This window comes from Mytilus trossulus, chromosome 7 (genome assembly GCF_036588685.1).
Source record: "Mytilus trossulus isolate FHL-02 chromosome 7, PNRI_Mtr1.1.1.hap1, whole genome shotgun sequence".
In the NCBI taxonomy this organism is placed as follows: domain Eukaryota; kingdom Metazoa; phylum Mollusca; class Bivalvia; order Mytilida; family Mytilidae; genus Mytilus; species Mytilus trossulus.
In genome coordinates this window covers 66,570,886-66,596,623 of record NC_086379.1, presented here as the reverse complement: position 1 = coordinate 66,596,623, position 25,738 = coordinate 66,570,886, and the positions used below count along the sequence as shown (strand labels likewise).

Sequence of the window (25,738 nt, the reverse complement as noted above, 5' to 3'; positions counted from 1 at the left end):
CTATCTAAACTACAGAAAGGCGGGACATATTTCTGAGTCAACAGTTTGTTATTTTTATTGTAAAATTCCTTGTTATAAAGCAAAACTATTGAAGAATAACTTTTCCTTTCAATTGCGTAATAATGTTCTGTGTTGACTTCAGTTTTATAGTCGCGATATCTGCTGACATCACTAATACTGCAGTGATTTCTACTGTGACAAATTTATTGCATTGTTTGTAATCCTATATAAATTGATGAAATTTTATAACCATTTTATACAAACCGCCATCTCTTAATTGAAATTTTATAGGTATAACCTTTTCCTTTTAGTAATTTGATAATTGTAGTCGTTTACTTTGACAAAGTTCCAATCAATACTAATAATCTTGTACATAATTTATTACCATTCTAAATGTATTGTTCTTAGATTCACTTTGAAAGTTTATATGCATTAAATTTTATCCTTTGATAACAGCACCATCAGAATTTTGTTGTAAATTAAAAATGGACAGATAGTATCAAACAATAAATAAATTGTTGTAAACTTATGCAATGAATACATTGGGTGTTTTTCCATCCAAAATAATATTAGTTTGACATTGGAATCAATTTGAAATGCTCAGACTTTTTTGGTGAAAATTGTTTGACTTGAGGGAGTTCGCTTCTCAGTTTCAAAACAATTAACTTTTCAAAACACTAGGTTATATTGATAGGGGATTAATAAAAGAAACAAAAGAGCAAAAAAATATATACCAGTAGGTCAATGAGCTTGTTTTCAAGATATAAGCCATTGAAATTTTGGCTGGATAATATTCTCTCTGGACTTTTCATAGCTTTATCATTGACAAGTTTAAGTTCTCAAAACCAATTAAAATAATTAGAATTTTATAAGACTTTTACAAATGGCTTATCATTATACATGTAAAAGATTTATAAAAAGAAAAATGGGGGTCAATGTGCAAATTTTTTAAGGCACTCAGATGGATATATAAACCAGAGGTTTCCAAAAATCTGAAAAAACATGACAAGCCAACTTCAGTTCCAAGTTGTTGATGTTAATTATAATGCTGTCACAAGAAATTATTGATATCAAATGTTGATGTAGCAGTTGAGATTCTGGTTTCTTATATTACCCTATAATTGCCGACAAGACTAGGAGCCCATTTTAGGGAAATTAGTTTGTTTTTGCATGATTAATAGGCTACATAAAATATTTACAGACATATCTGTAATTGGAGTGTCTCAAATTGATTTTCTGTGGTTACAGTTAACCAAGCTTAGTAAGAAGTTAGATAATATTCATTGTGAAATAACAGATAATACATTTAATGTTTGTCATGGTTGACCTAGCATTAGTCTTTATTCAGGCTATTACTCTTTGTAAGACTTAGTATTGGTCTTTATTCAGGCTATTACTCTAATCTGTAATTGGTTCTGCCCATTTTGTTTTGTGTTTGTCATATACAATAAAATCCAATAGCTCAACTTTCACATAAATACAGCCCTTTAGCTGAGTGGACACAGGTTGTTTCTTATGAAATGTGAGGCAGCTTAATTGGCTGCATACTGCAATCTTTTTATATTTATTGTCTTAGATTTCAGTGTAACATAACAAGTAATTTTGAATGAATGGTTGCTCAATATAATTTACTTTTTGGACATATCTGAAACACAAATAAAGCCTCTATTTAAAAGGATCTTTGGATGGTGAGCATTGAGAGAGGGCAGCTGGCAACAGTTTCCATCCAATAGTTAATGAACTGTAAAATAAATGCTTTTCAAATCTTAATATGTTGTTACTAAAGACAAAATCAAGGTCAAGTTCACTTTTCACTTTTGTTGTTCAAGAGTTATGGTCCTTGATAGATTGGAAAATAGACACAGGCCTTACAAAACATAGTCAATCCTGTTTTAATATATAAGCTAGAGGACACCACATGAAAACTGTTTACAATTATATGGTAGAGAATATAGCTAATTTTTGGTCAAAATATAATGTAAAAATCTTCAGAAATTTTTAAAAACTCCTAAAACTCCTAGCTGAAATTATTTTACAAAGTAAAAATATTAAAAGATTGATAATTCTGAATTAAATGTACAATTTTGTATAAGAATACATTGTGACATTACCCAATACATTTTTTTTTTTAATGTGGTTGAATATGAAACTTATAACTAAATATCTCAAGTGACTAGTACTTATGTCCATGTGCTTAGTAAGTGGTATTATTTAAGTACCAACCATTCAGGGAATTTTATTTAAAATTTCACACAAGTGCAACATTTACTTATTGTATATTCTTAAGTTATATATTAACAATAAGTCAATTGTTTCCTTCATTTAATATTTTTAGCCAATTATTTAACTGCTGTGGCGTCTTTTTTAATTCACATCTATGTACCATTGAGTGGTACAATTTGAATACTTTGTTTTCACATCTGTATATGTGAATAAATGAACACTAACAGCTAGTTCTCAGTATCATATAGTTAAATTAATTCCCCTTTGTATCTAGACTCAGGCTAAAGCAGAACATGACACCTGGTTATTGCTGAAGACCATATATTTACTTTAATTGTTAACTTTTATGTTAAATGGTCTCTTGTGGATAGTTGTCTCATTGGCAATCATACCACATCTTCTAATTTATTTTATTTCTCTTGTTGCTTTATTTGAATTACACATCTTCTTTTATTCGTAATTGTTAACTAAGAAATATTCACCTGTTTTATTTGACAATTTTTTCAAGTAATTTTTTGTTTTTCTCCAAATTTATAGTTAGCAGCAATAGATGAAGGAAGACCTCCGAGAGTTGATCTTTCCAAAAATACCAGTAAACAAGACACAATACGAGCCACAGATTTCAACTTCCTTACAGTTCTTGGGAAAGGCAGTTTTGGTAAAGTAAGTAAAATAGACCTTTCTGTTCTCATACAAAATATCACATTCAGATCTGCTATACTGGTGTTATCATTGGATTAAAAAATAGTTTTAACAGGATAATATTTATATATAGGTTTTTTCCTCAATATGAGTACTTGCACTTGACATTTCACAGCAAACTTTAACCTTTGTTTCCTGAAATTTTAATTTCAATTCAGTTTTTTTTTAAAGTGGAAATGGTATGGGTTTTATCACTCGAAATAACTTAATCCCAAATGAAAAATATACTAGTTTTCAATGTTTTGTGAAATTAGAAACTGAAATCAGGTATTCATGATTTCAATTAGATAAAATAATGAATTTAGTGGATAAAAAACTAATCTAACATGTCCATACTGTAATTTTATTACACATAGAGTAAACGTGAATTATCTATTTCATGATGTAAAAAACACACCACAATTAGATGAGAGTCTGAATTTAAATAGTGATTACGATCGGACTTGACAGTTACCATCAATTCAAACACTTTATCATTACTATGTCAACAGTTGACATGGCAACCACTATATTGTCATCAAATAATGTATTTTGATAATTGCTGTTGAGAATGAATAGTATGTTATTCTGGTATTCCATTGACAATAAAGACCAATATAGAAAAAAAGATTAGGATAATTGTTCTATATGTCTTTGTTCTCCATTGTATATCAAGTTATCAAGTCAACAATTGGATGGTAGAAAAAGTATTTGATCTGAAGTGAAGAACATTGAAGAAGAGTGTCAATGCTTTAATTTATTTGGTTATCTCCCTTCATTGGTACTTGGAGCAGACGACAAGAGTAGAACAAGTGTTTGTTTTATTCATCTGCTTGCCAGTGTTTTTTCAGCAGAAATGGAATTGATTTAGATATTATTTACTCAGATTTGGCAGTAATTAATGGAGTTGTGCATGCATCTCTTATTTTATATTATGAACAAACTGATATCTGGGAATTCCATCGGAAAGAGTTTTATAAGATTTAATCCCTTGTGGAAATCTGTATTATTCTCCTGATTTGACTGTCAACAAATTGCGTAAATTTATCTTACCTACTAATCATACTGACCAAACTGTTATAATTGTAACAATTAGATACATTCTCTCACAGAGGAATTCTGTGGTTAAGGTTTTGATAGCTACCAATCTTTTGAATGACACTTGCTTATTCTTTTTTTATGTCCCTTCCTCAGGACAGAGGGCATTAAGTGTTACCCTTGACCAAATGATATGAAACTTATATACAATGCTTATTATCACTAAACACAGATCTACTCATAAAAACATAAAAAAAACACTTTATTATTACATGTATTTATTTCCAGGTTGTTTTAGCAGAAAGAAAAGGCACAGATGAGTTATATGCGATAAAAATATTGAAAAAAGATGTGATAATTCAGGATGATGATGTTGAATGTACAATGATAGAAAAACGTGTTCTAGCCCTTCCTACTAAACCACCATTCCTTGTACAATTACATTCTTGTTTCCAAACTATGGTATGTATTAGTCCAGTTATACTATAGAAAGTGCAGTCTGCACCATAAGTTAGATGTCCCAAACTAGTAAAATTATATTCAGACTAGTAAGTTTTTGCTAATTTTGTTTTAGACACACAAGAAAAATGTTTGAATATTGGTCTTCAGCCTAGTAATTGGAAAAGATTTAAGTGTAGAATGTGTCACTGGGTTCTTGTACCTTGTCTTTCACAACATTCCATGTACTGTAAATTCAGAAATTATTGCGTGCATTTATTATTGCGATTTTGTCATTTAAGACTTAAATGCGATTTTAATTTTTATAATTTGAGAAAAATTCGGTTTGATTCATATAAATTATTTCAAAATGCGAGGTTCAATTATTACATTTACACGTCTGTCGCATTTTGCGCAATAATAAAAACCTTGCATTAATTTCTGAATTTACAGTATATTGTTGACTAGTTTCTTTTACACTTATATCATTATTTCTAAAGGCCTTGAGACATATTTGGATGTATTACATTTATTCACTATATTTTTTATACGCCTGCTCCAAAGAAGAGTGAATTAATTGTTGTATATTTGTCCCTCTGTCTATTATTATGTGCATTCTCTTGTAACAAATATCTGCATTATTAAAATCATCCACCCATTTAATCCCTTTCCCCTTCACCAAAACACACACATACATAATTAAAGATAAATAAGTAAACTGTCAAACATGTTTAAAATGTTGTTTTCAAAATTCCAATAGGGAATACTTTATATAATTGTATCAATAATTTTATATTTATCTATAATAATTTGATATATGTTTAAATTGGACAAAGTTTATTTTATATGAATGAATTTTAATCTTATCTTTCATTAGTTGATATTATCCCAAGTTTTTGACAGAAATATAGACAAAAAATGGTTGTAAAAAGTAAAATATCAAAAACACCAACTTGTAGGATAATTCAAAAGCCCCTTATCAAATGTCCAAATCTAATGCGCATACATATCAAACAAATGGATAACAATGGTCATATTCCTGACTTGGTACAGGTATTGTCATGTAGGAAATGGTTGATTAAACCTAGTTTTATAGCTAGCTTAACCTCTCACTTGTTGGACAGTCACCTAACATTCCATTATACATGTATTGACAAATCAAAGAGACACAATAGTTAATGTTTTTTTCTTTTTGAGATCAATTCATTCTCCCCATATAACATTTGTTCATGTTTAAAATCACATAAATATTAAACTCTTATTTAACCTGTTAGAATGTTAGTAAATACATCTTATTATGAACAAGCATGCAATAATTATAGATTTATACTATTGAATTAACAATAGTGGGTAATTTCCTCATGGTAACAAATTATAGCAATAAACATGCCTCATATAAATGCTTGTGAGAAGATGGCATCATTAAAGTTAAGTAATTTGTAATGGAAATAATATGTTCTTAACATGTTCAAGATGCAGTGCATGTGTACTCATCACCTACATTTTTATGGCCCTATGGCCCTGCAACAAAGTTGTGGGTGCCATATAGTTTTACCCTTGTCCAAAATTCGATCATTCCGTCATTCCGCAACAAACCATTATACAGAGTTTTTTTCTAAACGCCTTCAGATATTTGGCTGATTTTTTGTTTTGGTATGTGAGTTTACAATGATGAGTTACAGATCAAGTTAATGTTTTGTTCTACTCCGCTAATTTTTGCTGAAATAATGGGCTTTGAAAAATCTTTGAAAATCTCAGTTATACAGACTTTTTTTCTAAATGCCTTCAGATATTGGGCTGGTTTTTGGTATGTGAGTTAACCATTATGAGTTACAGATCAAGTTTCAGTTTTGTTCTGCTCCGATTATTTTTGCTGAAATTATGAGCTTTGAACTTTGAAAAATCGTTGAAAATCACAGTTATAGGGACTTTTTTTCTAAATACCTTCAGATATTGGGCTGATTTTTAATATGTGAGTTAACCGTTATGAGTTACAGATCAAGTTTTAGTTTTGTTCTGCTCTTCTAATTTCTGCTGAAAATACGGGCTTTTGACTTTGATAAATTATTGAAAATCACAGTTATACAGATTTTTTTCTATACGCCTACTTATTTGAGCTGATTTTTGATATGTGAAACTACATGTACCATCATGTTTGTGTACACATGTGTTATAGAAATTGCAGATTTTTCAACTTTTTGGGACAGGGCCATTCATGTTGTTTTTACACATCTAGTTTTTATTTCATAAAGTATGACCAACAACACATTTTTTTATAATTTACAAAAAAAAAGAAATATGTAGCCAAAATAAATTCTGTAGCCTATGTGGGCACTTAACTGTTACCCTTTGAGAGTCTTATTTTTCCATCTTTCCATCCTTCAGTCCATTCCATTTTTTGTTTCTGACTAACTTTCTAACTTAAGTTTGCCTCATGCTAATTATATAAAACTCAAAATCAATGCTAAAAACAACAAAACACCAGACGGAGTTTGAGTTTGGGCAACAAGTTATTTACTGTTGTGCTCCTTTTTAACTTCGAAAATTGCCGTGCTTAAGTGTTTTCATGTTTTATTTTACTTCCAATATACAACTCTAGATATTTTTGTTCCAATATGTGCTGTATTTTGTTATTTTGGACTACATGTTTATAAGTTATTCAAGAATAATTTAATTTAATTTGAATTTATATAAACTACAAGTAGACATTTTTATTTCAGGACCGGTTGTATTTTGTTATGGAGTATGTTAATGGAGGAGATTTAATGTATAGAATTCAACAAGAGGGAAAATTCAAAGAGCCTGTAGCTGTGTAAGTGTCAGACAAACTTTAATACTAAGATCATTTGTATTATGTATCAGTTTCTTTCACTTTATGCAAAAAAATAGGTCACAACCATCACACAATATCTGAGAAAGGAATTCAGGGCTATTATGTGTAAAACCACTTACGATATACAATGGTAGTACATGTACTAATTTATAGAAGGATATGTAGAAAAATCAGTCCTTTGATACTAATTGTAACTTAAGTAGTTTCCTGCATGTCAGCCCTGGCTTACAACCTATTAAATTTAGAATGTAGGTTAATGTGATTTGTTTTAGTTATTTACTTAACAAAAAATGCAACCTTATACCAAGTTGTATGCATTAAAAAATCCATGAAGAAAACATGATCTTGATTAAAATTAAAATGTTAGAAAGCAATGACCAGAAGGAAATCAGTGATAAACAAATCTTTTCTATGTATTCTTTTGTAAACCACTAAATTAAATGAAAGAGACAACTTTTATTGTAATGGTCTCACATGTTAAATGATATACTTTCTTTATTTTTAGGTTTTATGCAGCAGAAATAGCCATAGGTTTATTTTACCTCCATGCACAAGGAATTATTTATAGGTAATTGATCTATTATTTAGGAGGGGAAATAATGACTGTAGCCTACCTTACATAATGCACAATCAGATTTTGTTCAGAAGATTTATGATATATGTTACAGTGTCTTTTTCTTCTTTATTTAAAAATATTGGTACAGAAATAAATTTGTGCAATAGTTTGTACAGTGTAATCTGCCTAATCCTACACCTGAGTGTTCCAACATCCAGCTGCTTTAACCGACACATTTTCATGGTCCCAAAATATGCCTATCCTTTTAGAAGAAAAAAAATGATACCCTGCTTAATCCAACATGTTTTCTTGTCCCCTAGTGTGTCTGATTAGACAAGTTATACTGTATGACCTATTACATAAAATTAAGTATTAAAAAAAAACTTAAGAGTTCTTGACACACTTATCATATGAACTTTTATAATTTAAATTACATCAGAGTTTCTGCTAATGTGCAGCCTAAAATAATCACTGTATTGTCTGTAAGCTGTGATGGATTGTTGTCTCATTGGCAATACAATAGTATACATGTTTCTAATTCTGTCAATATTAGATTGCAGTTGTAGAGGATATGTTGGGCTAAAAGAGTACAAAGAATATTGGAAATTACTGTCTGTTATGTAACAGAATATATTGTCTGTACACCAAATTGATAGAAATGGATTTAGATGCATTACTTAGGAAATCAATAAATAAAATTGTAGGACGTTAAGTACCTAGAACAATTATGATTTAATGTAAACCTATCAATTGTCTGAAGAGTAACAAAAGTAGAATTACATTTAATAGCATCTTTAAAGAGGTTTCACTGACATAGGTATTGGATGTGATAACATTTTAAAGTTCTGTAAATTTTAATACTGACATAGATAGGGATTGACAATGGTGTCATTACAGAGGTCTGTAAATGCAATACTAACAGAAGTTGGTTATGTGCCACTACACCCTAAGGATGGCTATAGCTTGCCCTTAAACAATAATGTATAATAGTTTGGCAAAACTACAACCATACAAATGAACCAAAATTAAGAAAAACGCATGAGGAACAAATGCAAGAGGTTCTTTAAGTTTTGTTAGAACTCAACCCTACCCTTTACTTTTGGCCAATTTGGAATTAACAAAAACACAGCAAAAAATTCAGCAAAACTCTGATAAAAAGAGCCCAATGTTAGAATGGTAACAGGAAAAAGGAAAATGACAATGATAATCATAAATTAACAAAGGACTACTAGCAGTTACTGAAATTGAGAATGGAAATGGGAAATGTGTCAAAGAGGCAACAAGCTGACCAAAGAGTAGAAAACAGCCCAATGCCTTCAATGGGTCTTTAACACAGCAAAAAATCCCACACCCTGAGATGGGTCTCTGCTTTCTCCTAAACAAAAATGTGAACTAGTTCGTGTGTACTGACATACCAGATTGAGACCTCATTATAGGTTTGTCTTTAATGATTCTGGTGAACAGATCTAAACATGAATACAACGAAAAACAATATCCATTCTTTTCGTTGTATTTATTTTATATCTTGTTGGTTTGCCATCCTGTACCTTTAGTTGTATTTGTTTTGGAAAATAAATTATTGTTATTTAATTATTTCAAGGATTATAATATAGTAATTTTGTTTTTACAGAGATTTAAAGTTAGATAATGTTATGTTAGATACAGAGGGTCATATAAAAATAGCAGATTTTGGAATGTGTAAGGAAGGAATTATCCATGGAGAAAAAACAACACGAACTTTCTGTGGTACACCAGATTATATAGCACCTGAGGTTTGTCAAATATACAAGTAATCTAAATAATAGCATCAGTAATATTTTAAAATTTGTCAAAGGATTAAGATATTCTATTTTACTTAAGTTTAAATGGAGGAATTTATATTTTCTATGCTTAGAGTAGCATCTTATAATTTTCAATATATATTATATATCAGAATGCGAGTTCTTATTGCGATATACCAGCCATTCACATTATTCGCAGAGAAAGGTTAAAAAATATGTATGCATTTAATTGATTTCAGTGGAATAACAATTGACATATCATATAGAATTATTTATGAGTATTAATGAAAGAAAAACTATTATTGTACCGTAAGACTATTAGTTGTACCATTATGCAGATTTTGTTATCAGCAGAAAATTGTTTTATTAATTATTTATTGTTACACTATTGTAGTACAAAGAGACTTATGTATTATCATATAATATTTGGAATATAAAACTGCATTGACAGAAGAGGCTGAGAGATCTTATTAGGCATTAAAAAATTTATGTCATTCTTCAGTGCAAATATTGAATTTCCGATTTTATTTAGCTTGATGAATATTGAATCTTTTTTGTCAGATTGTACTGTATCAGCCTTATGGTAGATCGGTTGATTGGTGGGCTTATGGTGTCTTATTGTATGAAATGTTGGCAGGTCAGGTGTGTATAATATTATCAAAAGTTTGGATTTAATGGAACAGACATGTGAAAATATCTTATTGAATGAAAACACCCTCTTTTAATATGATATTTATCTAATTAAACCAAAAGGGAGTATTTCAGAATTTCACATATTTGTCATATTTTCTCTTGCAAAGTTAGATTTAATCTTATAACAATTTAACCAGATTAGTTGGATTAACAACATAGAAACTGGATTGATTTGTGTTTAACAACACTTTCAGTTAAATTGTGCTATACCATGGTGGTCAATTTTGAATGTTGGAGGAAGCTAGAGAGAACCATGACCTTTGTTAGGAAAACTGACAATATACAAAAGAAGATGTGATATGATTGCCAATGAGACAACTATCCACAAAAGACCAAAAGGACACAAACATTAAGAACTATAGGTCACTGTATAGCCTTCAACAATGAGCAAAGCCTATACTGCATAGTCAGCTATAAAAGGCCCCGACAAGACAATGTAAAACAATTCAAATGAGAAAACTAACGGCCTTATTTATGTAAAAAAAAAATATAAAAAAAACTGAATGAAAAACAAATATGTAACACATTTATAAACAAATAACAACCACTAAATGTTAGTTAATTTTGATTGGTGTTAAAGGCATCTGCCACAACACAGAAGAAAATTCTGTTCAGTTTTTTATTATTAATCCTTTGTCCAACATTGAATATCATAAATCCTGTGCTTTGATATTTAGGAAAATGTATTTATAACCAAACATGATATTAATGATTCCTGAATCATAATTTGGTAAAAATATGATTCAATAGTCCTGTCAACTAACTTGGTAACTTTAACTATAGGTAAAGCATAGAAATGTTTTTTTCTATCTTTTTTTGTTATTATATAAGAGTAATTTCATAAAAATGAGAGTAAACACCACCAAACCACTAAGATGGCTGCCATTGCAATTAAATGAGTTATTGAAAATAGACCTATGATAAATGAACAAACATATTCATTTTTTTTATTTTTGAATGTTGTTAAATGATGAAAATTTGATATTTTGTATTTCAGCCTCCATTTGATGGTGAAGATGAAGAGGAACTTTTTACTTCTATAACAGACCACAATGTGTCTTATCCAAAATCTATGTCCAAAGAAGCCGTTTCAATTTGTAAAGGTGTAGGTATTTACCTCTATAACGGACCACAATGTGTTTTATTCCAAACATATATATCTTAAGAAGCTGTTTCAATATGATATTATCTTCCAATATTAAAAGTAGATGTGGTATGATTGCCAATGTGACCAACTCTCCACAAGAGACCAAATGACACAGAAATTAATAACTATAGGTCACTGTATGGCCTTCAACAATGAGAAAAACCCATACTGCATAGTCAGCTATAAAAGGCCAAGAAGTGACAAATGTAAAACAATTCAAAATAGAACACTAACAGCCTTATTTATGTACTCAAAATGAATGAAAAATAGATATGTAACACATCAACAAACGACAACCACTGAATTACAGGCTCCTGACTTGTGTCCACGTATTTTTTGTGGAAATCAGTTTGGTTCTGCATGAAATTGAAATGAATTAAACCAAAAGATGAAGGGGGATACATTATATTAAAAAAATCCCCTGTTATAAGCATTACAGATAAAACTTATGACAAGATGATACACCCTATATACTAGGTAATAACCTTTTAATATCAATCTAGGTTAAACCATCTATTTTATTAGGGAATATTGGTTACAATTGTCTTTTACTGGTTACATAAAACATTTTACTTTTGTGAAATATGTACTAAACATCTCCATAGACTTGAAAGACTTTCTGGTTAAAACCATCTTCACACATAAAAAAAAACTTTCTCACATCTTCCAATACTCCTAAATTCTGGAAACAGATCAAATTTTCAAGTTATAACTTAAATTTGGACGTAAATGGCTGCAATATATATGTACTGCAAAAACCTGGCTGGCAATTATCTGTCAGAAACATAATAACTTACTTCCTTGTTAGAGTATTTATGATAAACAGAAAGTCATCAGTCATACTGTCAGAATGATTGTTCTAATTTACAAACATAGAAAACCTAATTCATAATAAGTTACTTTGTTGTATTTGTTTACATCTATTTCCTTGTCCATAATATAGAATTTGTTACATGATGAAGAAGTACGAAGCACTACTTGAAATTTTAACTCATGAAAAGATACATTTTCCTGAGAAAAAAAATATTGCAGTGGTTGTCAATCATATTTACTAACTTTTAAAGCATACAAAATATAAAGATCTTGTTTTACAACCAAAATTATAAGTGACTGTGTACTATTGTGTACTATTGTGTACTATTGTGTATTGTTGTGTACTATTGTGTACTATTGTATACTATTGTATTGTTGTGTACTATTGTGTACTATTGTATACTATTGTGTATTGTTGTGTACTATTGTGTACTATTGTATTTTATTGTAGTTGTTAACAAAGAATCCATCAAAAAGATTAGGCTGTGGTCCAACAGGTGAAAGAGACATTAAAGAACACAGATTTTTTACAAGAATTATGTGGGACAAAATACAAAATAGAGAAGTGCAGCCTCCATACAAACCAAAAATTGTAAGATTTGATGTTGTTTTCCCTATCTTAAATACAAACTTTTTGTTGTTGCAAAAAAAAAAGAATATTACTTTTTTCCTACAAATTCCTAGAATATAGATATATAAATATAGTATATAATATTCAAGTAACTAACATTTTATTGTAGTACATGTAAGTTTATATCTAATGTTTAGTTGCTATTTGGCCATATTGCATTGCTGCCATGTATACATTATTTTATGATTTCCTGTTTGATTGCAAGAAAAGTTTAAAGGCATCTAGGACTATCAGTTAAAATTTCAATGTTATGTAGGAAAATTGCATTTGCATTATAGTTCACAGTACGGAGCAATCATGTGCTTTTTTTTTAGCGCAATGTGCCATTCAAAATATTAATTGATTAGAACGATTACTTAATAACTTGATAAGACATTTGAAAAATAAGATAAACAAAAATTCAACTGAAAGATGTTGTATTTGTTATAAATTGACAATAAAGTTATCCTTATTTCAGATTATCGCATTAGTTTTTAGCATTTGCATGTTATATTTCCCAAAATGCATATTAGCCATAGATTTGCATTGCAAAAGTTTGGTTTGCTTATTATGCATGGATATTTTGGATTATTTTAGCCATGAAGGATAAATATTGTTTTCTATCATAATCTAGATTTTTTTCATTTTGTTTTGTATTCATTTTTTGTTCCACTATGTCATGTCTAACTTGTAATGTTGAAAATTAGAAAAATAAGGTCTGTTTTAGTTTTGTGTCCAGGAGAAAGTATCGGAGAAGTTTTCAGAATTTCAGCCTCCATTTTCACTAGCCATTCTCAACAATAAATAGATTGATAACATTGAATTCAGCAACAATTACAATTCTTGTAAAGATTTTTTGTGCAATTAACAAATAAGTTTACAGACAACCTTGTAGCTTATTTTTCTGTTTAATCTTGGAGGGTCCTCAAAGAAATTGAGATCATAAGTCGAGGTTTGCCAGCTTTAATACTGTTTAATAATTTATCATCAAGATTGAAATTAAATTTTGTATTAAGAGTTATTATAATAATATACTTTGATAGAGAATCTTTCACCATCTCCAAAAACCTCAATCATCCAATTCTTCAAACTAGTTCAGATTTGTGTTAAGTGAATGGTTACAGTTGGACAGAAATTGACTCAACAAAAAATTGATGGATGCAAAATTATGAGTAGGATCTATGTACCCTTAGAGAGCACCTCAGATCCTCCCAAGGGTTTGATAGGGTTTGTGTTGCTTAGTATTCTGTTGTCTATGTTTTTGTTTGTCTTGTTATAACTTTTTTTGTTAATTGACAGAAGTCAAATTAAAGCACTAAATTACCTCCCTAAATTTTTTAGTTCAAAGTAGACCTTACCAGTAGATTATATTAATTGGTATTGGAACATCTCTAGCTTTCCAACCATTTGTATGAATAAATCTTTGTATGAATAAAGCCTTATGTAAGTGTTCAGATCTTGATATTAAAGTTTTGGATGCAATCAGGGAAATATTTGGCCCATATCTATAATGTCTGTTGTAGACATTCTTTCCTTCAAGTCACCCTTCAGAATTTCATCAGTTGTCTGGTCTTTTGCTATGCTTATAGTTATGAAACTCGTTTGTAGTGCATTAGGGTGTCCTGGGTGTTACAGCTTGGGTTGAAGTTAGGTGTAATACTACCCATGGAAATTAGAAGGAGGCGTGAATTCATTGATCTGGAATTATCTATTTTTTAAAAACATTTGGATTTTTTTTTTGCCACTCCATAATGACTAAATTTTAATGAAATAATATAAAATGAAGAAAATAACAAAACAATAATAAACAATAATACATAAGTGACCAACATATTTATATACCTTTCAGTTAAATTTTGATGTGTTTCATGCATGGTTAAGTTTAATAGTTCCCCATATTTGAGGTTCCTTGCATTAAAGATGACAATCTTGATTATTGAAAAAAAAATATATTTAAAAAGTTGCTAATTCATTAAACCTTTTACTACATAGCAATACAAACATAAAATATTTGCTGAAATGGCATTTTATACAAATCATGAAATTGTAAAAATAACGAAATGCATTTATTTTGTTTATTGCAAAATGAATACTTTTATTTTGTATGGTTTAACTTCCATTTAAATGATATTGAAATAAAGGTTATATTTAATATCGATGGAAATATTAATAATTTAAAATCATGACCTTTCATGCAAGTTGAAATTTCATTATTATTTTTTTTTAAATCCAGATAAAAAAATAACTTTGTAGAAAATGTTTGAACACAATGTACATGCGTGTTGTCGTTTGTTTTAATTTTCCCGTATAATAGCATGGCAATTCATCGACTAACACAGCAGCCATAAAATCCCTTCCTCTTAAAGTTCAGTAATAAAAACCCACTAAATTTCTAATATGCTCAGCCATTTAAAAAGATTTAATAGAGATGACTTAATTTTGAAGTGATATTTAAAATAAATACTTTATTTCATGTAATGAATACTGTAAACCAACTAATCTTTGCAGATACTTCTTTTCACATTTAGCCTCCTCTGATAAATTTACGGCTATTTAATTTTGTTATTTTCTAATTTCCTTGAAATATTTTCGAAAGGGAGTTTCCAACTTTGACTTATATATTTGACTGTAAATAATTCTCAATAAAGTCGCCCAAAAAAGTGCATGCAAAAGTTAGTTGTTTTACAGTAAAACCAAGGCCCCACATAGAAAATGACTTCTACCAAAGTCCATTTTCTAAAGATACTTAAATGAGTTGCCATGTGTTTGTTGTTGTCAATGTTGTTTTTAGTGTTTATTACTGTTACAGCGAGATCCAAAAAGTGCAGAAAACTTTGACCAGATCTTCACGAAGACAAAAGTGAAAAATACTCCAACAGACAGTGTGGTTATCATGAACATCGACGAACTTCAGTTCAGGGATTTCTCCTTAGTTAATCCTTATTTCAAAAGTTGAGTTCTCCTTGTATGTATTTATGATTAAGTTTTAAGTTTTTATTTTGCATGTGACAAGAAACAAGACTACAGTGACTGGGAAAGGTTTTGAATGTAAAAGTCTTTATACTATAATATAAAAAGATTTTCTTTGAGAATATTATGATTGTTAAGTATAAATTGGATGCTAAGTAATAGATTTTATAACCCAGAATTTGGTTTTATATTCTGTCATATATTGACAATGTATAAGATATACTGTAGAAGCAGAAATTTTCATGGAAGATTTGAATTTGTTTATTTCGTGGAAAGAATATATCTAAGAAATTAAAACCGTATGAAAAATTTACATTTATATAATATCTTTTCCATTTATTGGAATCCACGAAATTAAATCCCCATGAAATCTTATTAAACACAAAAACACAAAATTTTGACCCCACGAAAATGAGTGTTTCTACAGTATGTTAAAATTGAACAACAAAAAAAATCTCATTTTCTTGAAAATTTTAATCTAAAAACTATTTGTGCTATTTTGTATTAGCATTGTGATCAATTCTCTAAATTGTTTGGTATTGTTAAACAATTATAGGATATATGGAAGAAATATAGCAATAGCACTGTAGCCTTGTTTTTGCATGTCTTTTATTTTATTTAATCCTCATTTATTTCCTTCCTAATTTCCACACTTATGTTACACAAAACAAATGTTTTACTTCATATGAGTTATCGGTTGATTGAATCCAAATTCTGTATGAGTTAAAGCATGGTGAATATTATCTCTGTGTACAAAAGCTGTTGAATTTCTACCATTGAAGTGAATGCTTTGTCAGAGTGATTTTTTTTGCGATTGAAGTGAATGCTTTATGAAAGCAAGTTTGTTATAATGTTTAAGCGCTATAACTTAAATCTTATGAATGAACTTGTCTGTCTGTTTATAAAGGCCTATCAAACTGACGTAGTTTGTTGGACAATGATATTTTTACATTGCTATATGTCATTGATAACAAATATCCTTTATTTTTCATAGTAAGCATTGTTTTAAATTATATACCAATATATCTATCTGCTTTTATATTTTGACAAAATGTTTATTCCTTTAGTCAGGTATAAGTAATGTTATTACAGGAGTAAAGAGCCTAAGCTTTATTCTTTTAGTGGCCTAAATGCTTGCAGATGCTTTAATTGATAGCTTTTGAAGCCCTTTAGTTCCATTGTACTTTATAGATATTTATATGTCTACAACTTTACCTTGTATGGTGTGAGATATCGTATACATAGCAGGTTATTTTTGCAGGTGTGAAATTTCAGGATTTTCATTGAAACAGCTACACAAAATATTTTTGTGGTTATTATTTTGGCGTATTCAAAACTTTTATCTATACCTTTGTATGAACACTTTTAAATTGGCGGAATTTATTTTGGCGATTTTGTTCTTTCCGCGAAAATAATGATATGGAGAAAGTATTACGAATGTTATTTCAACTGATCGGGCAGAGGTTATGTTTTAATTTGCATAAGAACAGTCTATTTGAAGATGTGTGTGATAAGGATGATTGCTGTAATAATTATTATTGAATTATAAATCACTAATCAGTGTCACAAAATGCATATACAAAAGAACTGAGCGTATAATATGGGATGAATAACTGGACACTTCATTGATGAGTTTATCCCAAAACTCCTGTCTATAGATGGACTGGTCTTAATTGAGCGAACTTCTTAAGGGGGTTCGTGGGTCTAAATCATTTATATAGGATTTCTCTATATTTTTCTATAAATGAACTTTATCTTATAATTAATAGAAAAATAAAATAAAAAAGTGGGGTCACCGTTCATTTGCGCTCACAATCTGCCTTCGAAGGAAGCATACATTTTTGTAAAAGTGTTTTTTTTCTGTTGAAGTAATAGGAGAAATAAAGTTAATATCGAAATAAAAAAAAGAAATTTATTACAGAAATCGCCCAAATTTTACAATAATTTAGTTTAAGTACAGCTTATATGGAAATTATATTAAAATATATAGGTCACCGATGAGTTGAAAAAGATATTTCAATTTTTAAAGCCAAAAAATGGCATTTTTCCATCAAAGGGAGATAATTTGGAACTTTTTCACTGATGTATACATTTTAAAAGTCATATGGGGCCAACACGAGTTGATTGTTTTGAATGATTTTTGTACCATATGATAAAGTAACAACTACAAAAGGTAACAAATAAAATTTGTAATGAAAAACAAATGTTTAATTTTTTTCTTAAATTTTTATACCCTCGAGCCTCCTTAAACTCCGCCCAGTCAAGTGAAATAAATCTAGTAATAGCTCATTTGAATTAAACCAATTTTCAATCAAGCTCTTTACATACAATATTAACTACAAGAATAAAATATTATCAATGTACCAATATACACATATAAACATAATTATAACAAAAATTATACACTTATAGTATACATTACGATTACTGAGAGCACTTTTATAGCCTGTTTACATTAACTGTTAATCCAATGAATAGGAAACTTCTTACTTTAACACTGAGGTTGTGAGTTCAAAGTCCTAGACAGGTGCATGGACTATAATCCTTATTGACTTTGATTATCAGTTTTCCAACTGAAGGTTATTGATTATCTTAAGGGACTGGGGCACACTCAACCAAAAAAAAAAAATGACCACCACGAAAAACTTGAAAGTTGCCTTTAACACCAATGAATCAATCCATCACTGCTACTATAAGACAGAAAGTACAAGTAACATGTGAAATGAGAGAAGTGATCTTAATACAAGGTTGAAGTTCAAGTTTAGGGTCTATAAATAGCATGTTAAATGAGAGGACTGACCCTATTAGAAGGTCAAAGTTTAAAGTCTAGGAATAACAGGTAACATGATAGGAGTGACCCTATAAATGGAAGTTGGAAGATCAAGTTTCAGGTAGCTTGAAGTACATGTCCTATTAATGTGGAACTTGTCAATGGTTTTGATGAAGATGTCACGTTTTACCATCACTATAAACATGAGGATTTGTAATAATGATTTGATGAATAAGGTTAATGCTTTACGTGTACACAAAAGAGGATGATGTATTGTGATGTCTGATACTTTATATATACTTCATTTTCAGGTCTTTATTTCAGAAAGAACATGTTTCAAATAAGTGTTTAGCAATAAGCTGTTTATGCATTGAAGATAACCATAAGTACTGAAAAATATTTTTTTGTCATAAGTATTTAAGGCATTCACAATTTTTTTATTCAGAAAAACCGAAAGGATGTCAGCAATTTTGATCGTGAGTTTACAAGTGAAGCCCCAAAGATGACGCCAACAGACAAATTGTTTATCATGAATCTAGACCAGACAGAGTTTGCTGGGTTTTCCTTTGTCAATCCTGAATTCATTGTCAGTGTGTAGATGGTCAGGTGTGTGAATGGAGGGGAGACAACTCTACCCTAAAAGAAATGATTCCTTAAGCTCAGTGTGAACAGATGTTGTAACTTCTTCAGCTACTTTACAATTTAATTGTACTTGGAAACCAGTGAGAATGAACAAGGTTGTTTATATTTATACAGTCAAACTGCACAAGTATCAAAATGTAAAGAATCCAGTTCAAATTTGATCTTATTCAGAAACATATAGATTACCTAAATTTAAGTGACTGAGTGAAACAAAATGTGCTCAAGATCAAAACTGTTTGCTCCCTATACAGTATTTCTCTTCACTGTAGAAATAGCAGGTATATTCTTCTGTAAATTTCTTGCCAGTTGTTCCCCATTAGAAAGAAATTAGAATGCAGATTTTATTTGAGATTTCACCACACTTGATTGTTGCTTATTTAACGTCTAGTAGCAAGTATTTCATTTACGGCTAGACGTTAAACAAGCAACAATAAATCATGTTGTTCCCCATTAGAAAGAAATTAGAATGCAGATTTTATTTTAGATTTCACCACACTTTTGATTGTTGCTTATTTAACATCTAGTAGCAAGTATTTCATTTACCGCTAGACATTAAACAAGCAACAATTAATCATGTTGTGATGTCTCAAGTGAAAAACTAATGCATAATGTTGTTATTTACTGACCTTTCTTACTTTTACATTGGACTTATTTGTTAGTCTTTTACAACAAGTGAGTTTATGGAAACCACAATTTGGCGATTTTTTTAATATTCTAGTGTTAAATTTTTTTGTTTTTGTGAATTTCCTGCTAATCAACTTGCATTGACCCAGAGATAATAGGAGACATTTTTTTTTTAAATTATCATAAAAAAATAAGATTTAACTTTTCATCAGATATGTCCTCCAAAAGTTTGGGTAATAAATTTGTTTCCTTGAAAATAAGATTAAGACAGCATCTGAAATCCAATGTGGTTGTTATTATTGAAATCTTTATATTGGACCTTTTAAATGGGAAAATGCATAACATAATTTCTACTAGTACTTAATTTAATCCAAAGAAATGATTTTGTTTTGTTTAATAGTATACCCATGGACCCAACCATCCAACATGGCAACCACAGAACAAACAGGGTATAACTGTCATTTATTCAGGACAAAATGTCATACTTGCCAAATGACCAACACATGTTCTTTAAGAGCCTCTAGTTCATTTCTCTTATACAATACCTTTGTATCTTTCCTAATATAAGTATCTGAGTTGTACTAGTGTAATTTTATTATATACATTTTAAGGGTTGTAAATGCTAATGATCTGAGATAAAAGAAACGCTGATGTAAGGATTTAAAAAACTTGTTTTGAATTTTAACCTCTCGACAGACAGGTTCATTGATTTCTGAACAGGGGATGGGGGAATGAAACAAAATATATTTAGGAATGGAGAACGAGAATTGAATTATATCATGTACCTATTTTCATACTCATTGTTTATTGTTTGTTTGCTTTTTTGGATGAGAATACGTTTTGTCACAGAAGCAAGTTCGAACATATGTCTGAATCTTATAGAACAAAACAAAATTCCAATTGTCATTAAACTTCATGCAAGAATTTTCATTAAAATATGCAACAGTATATGAACAAAAATCTTATCTTCTTGTATGTAAGGTTCAGCAAAAAAACTCAAAAACTATATCCATACACTTGTTTATTTTTTTTTACACTGCAGTCTACAAGTGAAGTTTTTAAAGGCCTAGATTAAGTTTTGTCAGAGGTCACAAAAATAATATCCTGTTCCTTCTAAAATCATCCAACCTTGACCTTCATGCATTTGTGTATAAAAGTTAAGTTTATGTAAAAGTGATATCTTGAAGTCATTTATAAAAAAGGTTAATATCACACATCAATCTGTGGAGTAAAGTAATGAATGAAAAATGAGGAAAACAATTATTTTAGGAAATATTTGATTCGTATATTTGAATATAACGAGAAAATTTAGATTTAAATCTTTTGATTTACATTTTTTTATTTGAGTAAAGAGAAATTTAAGTTTTAGATTATTGTATAGAGAATTTTTGGTTAATTATTTCTCTGCCTTTTCTTGATCTTATTTGACAGTTTTTGTTTTTTTCAAAAGTATTGATCTTTCATGATAATTGAAATCACAAGTTTGAAAGTGTCAATAATTTGAATTCATAAGTATTTCATAAAGTATCGGTATATTGTCCTATGAAAGCATCTTAAGACTGAGGTGTATGAAGTTCAAATAAAGCTTAATATATTATATTGATTTTAGAATGTTTATGAATATATTGAAGATGTTTTCAATGTCTGTATTTGGATAATATTTGCAGATTTTCTCTATGATGAAACTTAGTAAATTTTTATGAACCAATTGATAGAGAGTACTCACTTTGTGTAATTAGTGCTTAACCTTATTAAATTTCAACAGAATATAAGCTTTTTTTCAAAGCAAAAAAAAATAAATCAGTAAATTTTTCTTTTTTTCCACATATTATTTGAGCTGTCTTCTAATTATGTTTACATTGTTTTTCACTGAATATGTGTTATTATGTATGTGAAGAAACAAGGTTAAAACTCATCAAGAAATAAATATACTTCAGTAATGTTTGTATCAGCTCGTTGTTGTTGTAAATTATACACAAAGTTTATTGGTCATTTTGCTCACTTTTATAGACTTTTTTTGATGTGATAAATGTGTATATATATATGTGTATGATTCTGTGTGTTAATGTTTGAAATGTTCATTGAATAATAATAAATTCTTATTCATAGCAATATGAAAAACCAGGAGTGGACAATTGAAACGATTCATACATTTCTTAACATTATATTATACCAGTATTTCTTCACATTTTCTGCCCCACCGTAGATAATAGGGGGTGTTGTGTTTCCTGGTCTTTGCTTCCGACTGTTAGTTTTTTTGTCTTCCTCTGTTTTTCGTGTAATAGGTTAAATAATAGCTTTATTAATTTTGAAGTGACACATTCCAAATTAAGATTTTACCCATATGTTATGGTTCACTGAACACAGAAAATGTAATTGTATGGATGGGGTGTGGTATACTACAGACACATATTCTTCTTTTTAAAATTTCATAAAGGTTTAAGAGAAAATTTTGGTTTGCAATTGTGTTAATAGCTTAAACCAAAGATGATCTCTTAAATCTAAGATACAGCCTCTCATAGGTTTTCATACCACATCTTCTTTTTTCTTTTTCCTGTTGCATACAAATATACTCAATTGTACTGTGGGGATATTTAATCAGTTTTGTTGGCTCCATTTTACATCCCCTATAAATCCATTACAAACATGTCTCTACCTCTTCAACACATTGTTATAGAAATCCTGACACTTGTTATCTCCCTTTCACAGTACAGATTCCATATGACAATATTTGTTATCTCCCTTTCACAGTACATAATCCACGTGACAATATTAACATAAGGTATCTGTATCATTTCATATTAATTGCATAAAATGTTTAGTTCAAGACTAGATATAGCCCCACATGTATAAGTTTATTGAACCTTTATTTGTCCACTGTTGGTATTTCATGTATATTTTTATTAAAATGTGATTAACATGCATAATTATAGTCAGTTTTGTATATTCTATGCTTTATGAATAGTTTTTCTTCCATGATTTTTATCTTTTTTCTGCTAGTTATTCTACATATGTTTCCTTCTATATATCGTGCAATTTAGACAATTATTTTACCTATTAGTGTACATTGCCTTATAATTGTAGTATTGACATTTCAAATAGTTTTTGCATCAATTTATATTTTGAATTTGAGACAAATCATGGCAGTACTTCATATTCTGTTTATGTATTTAGCCTTCAATTTTGTTATTTTTATTACAACCCCAGATCAAGGATGTTTTTGTCTATTTTTAAACAATGGTGTCCTCATAACAGTTCAGTCTACTAATTGACTGACATCAATACAGTAATTTGTTTCTCCGACATTAGGTGCAATTATTTGTGTGTTTTTCAGGCATCTCAAATTTATGGACGGCCTTGACAAAAGCAGGAAATATTTACTAGCTATAACAATAAAAAATCTTAATGACCTAATCAAAATTTGCTTAATGATATTCTCAGGTCTGGTTTATGAATTTTTGTCAGGTGTTCAGACTCCTTTGTTTTTTTTCATTCTAATACTAGTCACTGGATCTTAACCTCATTTCAGAAGTTTTCATAAAACATGGCAAGGCTCATGTCTTTAAGAATGTCAACATATTACACTCTCATTATCAATTAAGACAGTTGAGACATTTTAGTATTAACAGTCTTGTTAAATGAAATGACGTCAATAATGCATTTAAACATTACAAACTTAAATCATCATCTTAAACGGCTGTCTAACCACACCAATTTTTATCCACATCATTTGAAATTGGATTGATAGTTGATTCATTGGCAATTACAACAACATTATAAGCTTTATAAACTCAAAACATCTGGAACAGCTGTCGAGTTCTTTATATAGGTACTACAAGGAAGGGTTATATCATTTTATGATCATGTCAATGTAATTTTCTTATAACAGTTACTATTACACATTTTGTTAAATCAAAAAATTACATCACCTAGTCAATTTTGCCGTTAAATTTAATCCAACACTTCTGCAGCTTGTAGTGGTACAACCAAAGGTTCTCTATATCCTATCATATAATGTATACATGTGTTCTGTATGTTACGGTGTAATGGTAAACCCCTCAATTTTGGCATTTAAGTTTTCTATGGGTATTAAGGTTTGAGACGGACCTTTTATAGCCAATCTTTATTATGTATACCATGATGCAAATGAAATGCATCAATACATCAAAAAACATTTCCATACTACTAAGGAATCTCTGCCATGACTTGCATCTATTGTCTGAGGTCCTTACAAAAATCATGTGAAGCACTTACCAAATTTAAAAATTACGATATACAGGACGAAAGTACTAAATTAAAAAATTAAGATATACAGGACGAAAGTATCAATCACATGTTTATAAAGTGCTGTTACTGTACTTTAGGATCTGAGGCAATCATTTTTACAACAAATTGGTACTTATCAAGTTTACTTCTTAAAATGTTATTGACAACAATGGTCTTAAAGGAATGTCACAAGGATCTTACTCACAATAACAATGTCTTTTTACCCTTGTGTTCAAGCTGTCTGTCATTAAACAATAAATGTGCAGGAAAACTTAAAAAAAAGATCAAAACACCGTTAAGGAAGCAGCTTACATTTTGCTGCAATGCTTTGTTCATTATTTCATCTAGAAATCCCACCAAATACATGTTATTGTTTGTCATAAATTAACCAAAGAATGTTTTACGTTTTTTTCCGGAAACTTATTTAAGTGTTCAGCTGGTAATGATAATAACCCTCAAAATTAGTTGGGAGAAAATTATTTCCCAGAAAAATCCAGATTGTCAATTATCTTCTTCTTTTTTAAAAAGAAAATCAATGAACAACAATATACTATTGTGACAAAGGTGGTTTTGTTTTGCTTCTTTCATACAAGAGATAGATTTAAGGGAGGGGACCCTTTTGTAGGAAAAATTAGGTTGATTATTTAGGGAATCACTGAAGCACTAGAGCAGGCTCCCTAACCCTTATGAAAACTTCTGTCTGTTGTAAAATAAAATTGTTTTGTTGTAAAGGAAACCAGTTTGATGTTCTAGAAACAATCTATGACTGATTGTAGGACCAAATTTCATTTTCACAACATTTCAAATGAGTAGGTCATCTCTCCAAGAGTTGTTACAAGTTCTGCGCTATTTATAATCGAAAAGAGTTATATTGAGAGAAGTAATAAATGTTTTTTATTTATGAATGTTGATTACTTTTGATATTGATGACGTTTCATTGAAGGGACAAATCTAGAACATTATGAAGTAAAAATGTAGTTATATATATACTCAAACACTGATGAAACTGTCTTATGGAAAAATACATTGTGTCAAGTTCATGCCAGCTTGTTACCAATTTAAGTAAATAAAATTATTGAAATGCAACATAATTTTTTATAGTGAACTTTTTATAAAATGTTTCTTTTGAATAGGGAGGGGAAAAAAGTAAAATTACAATGATTTTGCTAAACGTTGTTGCAGAGTAAATTATTGTGACAACTGTATGGTGTTTATCATTTTCTAAGTGATAGAAAGTGTATGTAATACATGTACATGTTCTTAACTTTCAGTGCAGCTTTCATAACAATGTTATATATGTCTGGTCACATATGTAATACTAGAGATCATTTATTATTTGACCACTAAAAAATAATTATTTCTATCTGAAACTTTAATGGTCTTCATAACTATTTAAAAAGTTAAAACATTTAGTTTCTAGATAGAAATGCATATCAGTAAGTTAACACCTGAGCAAAATCAAGTCTCTACCATGATGTAACAATAGTTCTGTATATCACTATTTATTTTTGTCACTGCTTGTAAAATTTAATTGCTGGCAATGTCGATTTCCCCCTTTTTTAAATCATGCATATTTATTTCTTTTCTTCCTTACAAGGTGTATTACTTTATTTGTTATTGTTGAAAATTAATATAATAAATATTTGACTTATA

The 25,738-nt window shown here is 29.4% G+C and overlaps 1 protein-coding gene across 2 annotated transcripts in view; it reads left to right on the top strand.

Moving 5' to 3' along the window:
* LOC134725623 (calcium-dependent protein kinase C-like) overlaps window positions 1–25,738 on the top strand; it is an 86,889-nt gene extending 61,151 nt beyond the window's left edge. The window contains exons 8-17 of one of the 2 annotated variants that reach the window (XM_063589582.1): window positions 2,761–2,886; window positions 4,231–4,404; window positions 7,101–7,192; window positions 7,719–7,781; window positions 9,400–9,541; window positions 10,112–10,192; window positions 11,241–11,348; window positions 12,655–12,795; window positions 15,623–15,778; window positions 18,999–25,738. In XM_063589582.1, coding sequence (XP_063445652.1) covers window positions 2,761–2,886; window positions 4,231–4,404; window positions 7,101–7,192; window positions 7,719–7,781; window positions 9,400–9,541; window positions 10,112–10,192; window positions 11,241–11,348; window positions 12,655–12,795; window positions 15,623–15,769 — 1,074 coding nt within the window. In that variant the 3' untranslated portion in view covers window positions 15,770–15,778; window positions 18,999–25,738. The remainder of the gene's footprint in view (window positions 1–2,760; window positions 2,887–4,230; window positions 4,405–7,100; window positions 7,193–7,718; window positions 7,782–9,399; window positions 9,542–10,111; window positions 10,193–11,240; window positions 11,349–12,654; window positions 12,796–15,622; window positions 15,779–18,998) is intronic. The other variant, XM_063589581.1, reaches the window with a different exon arrangement.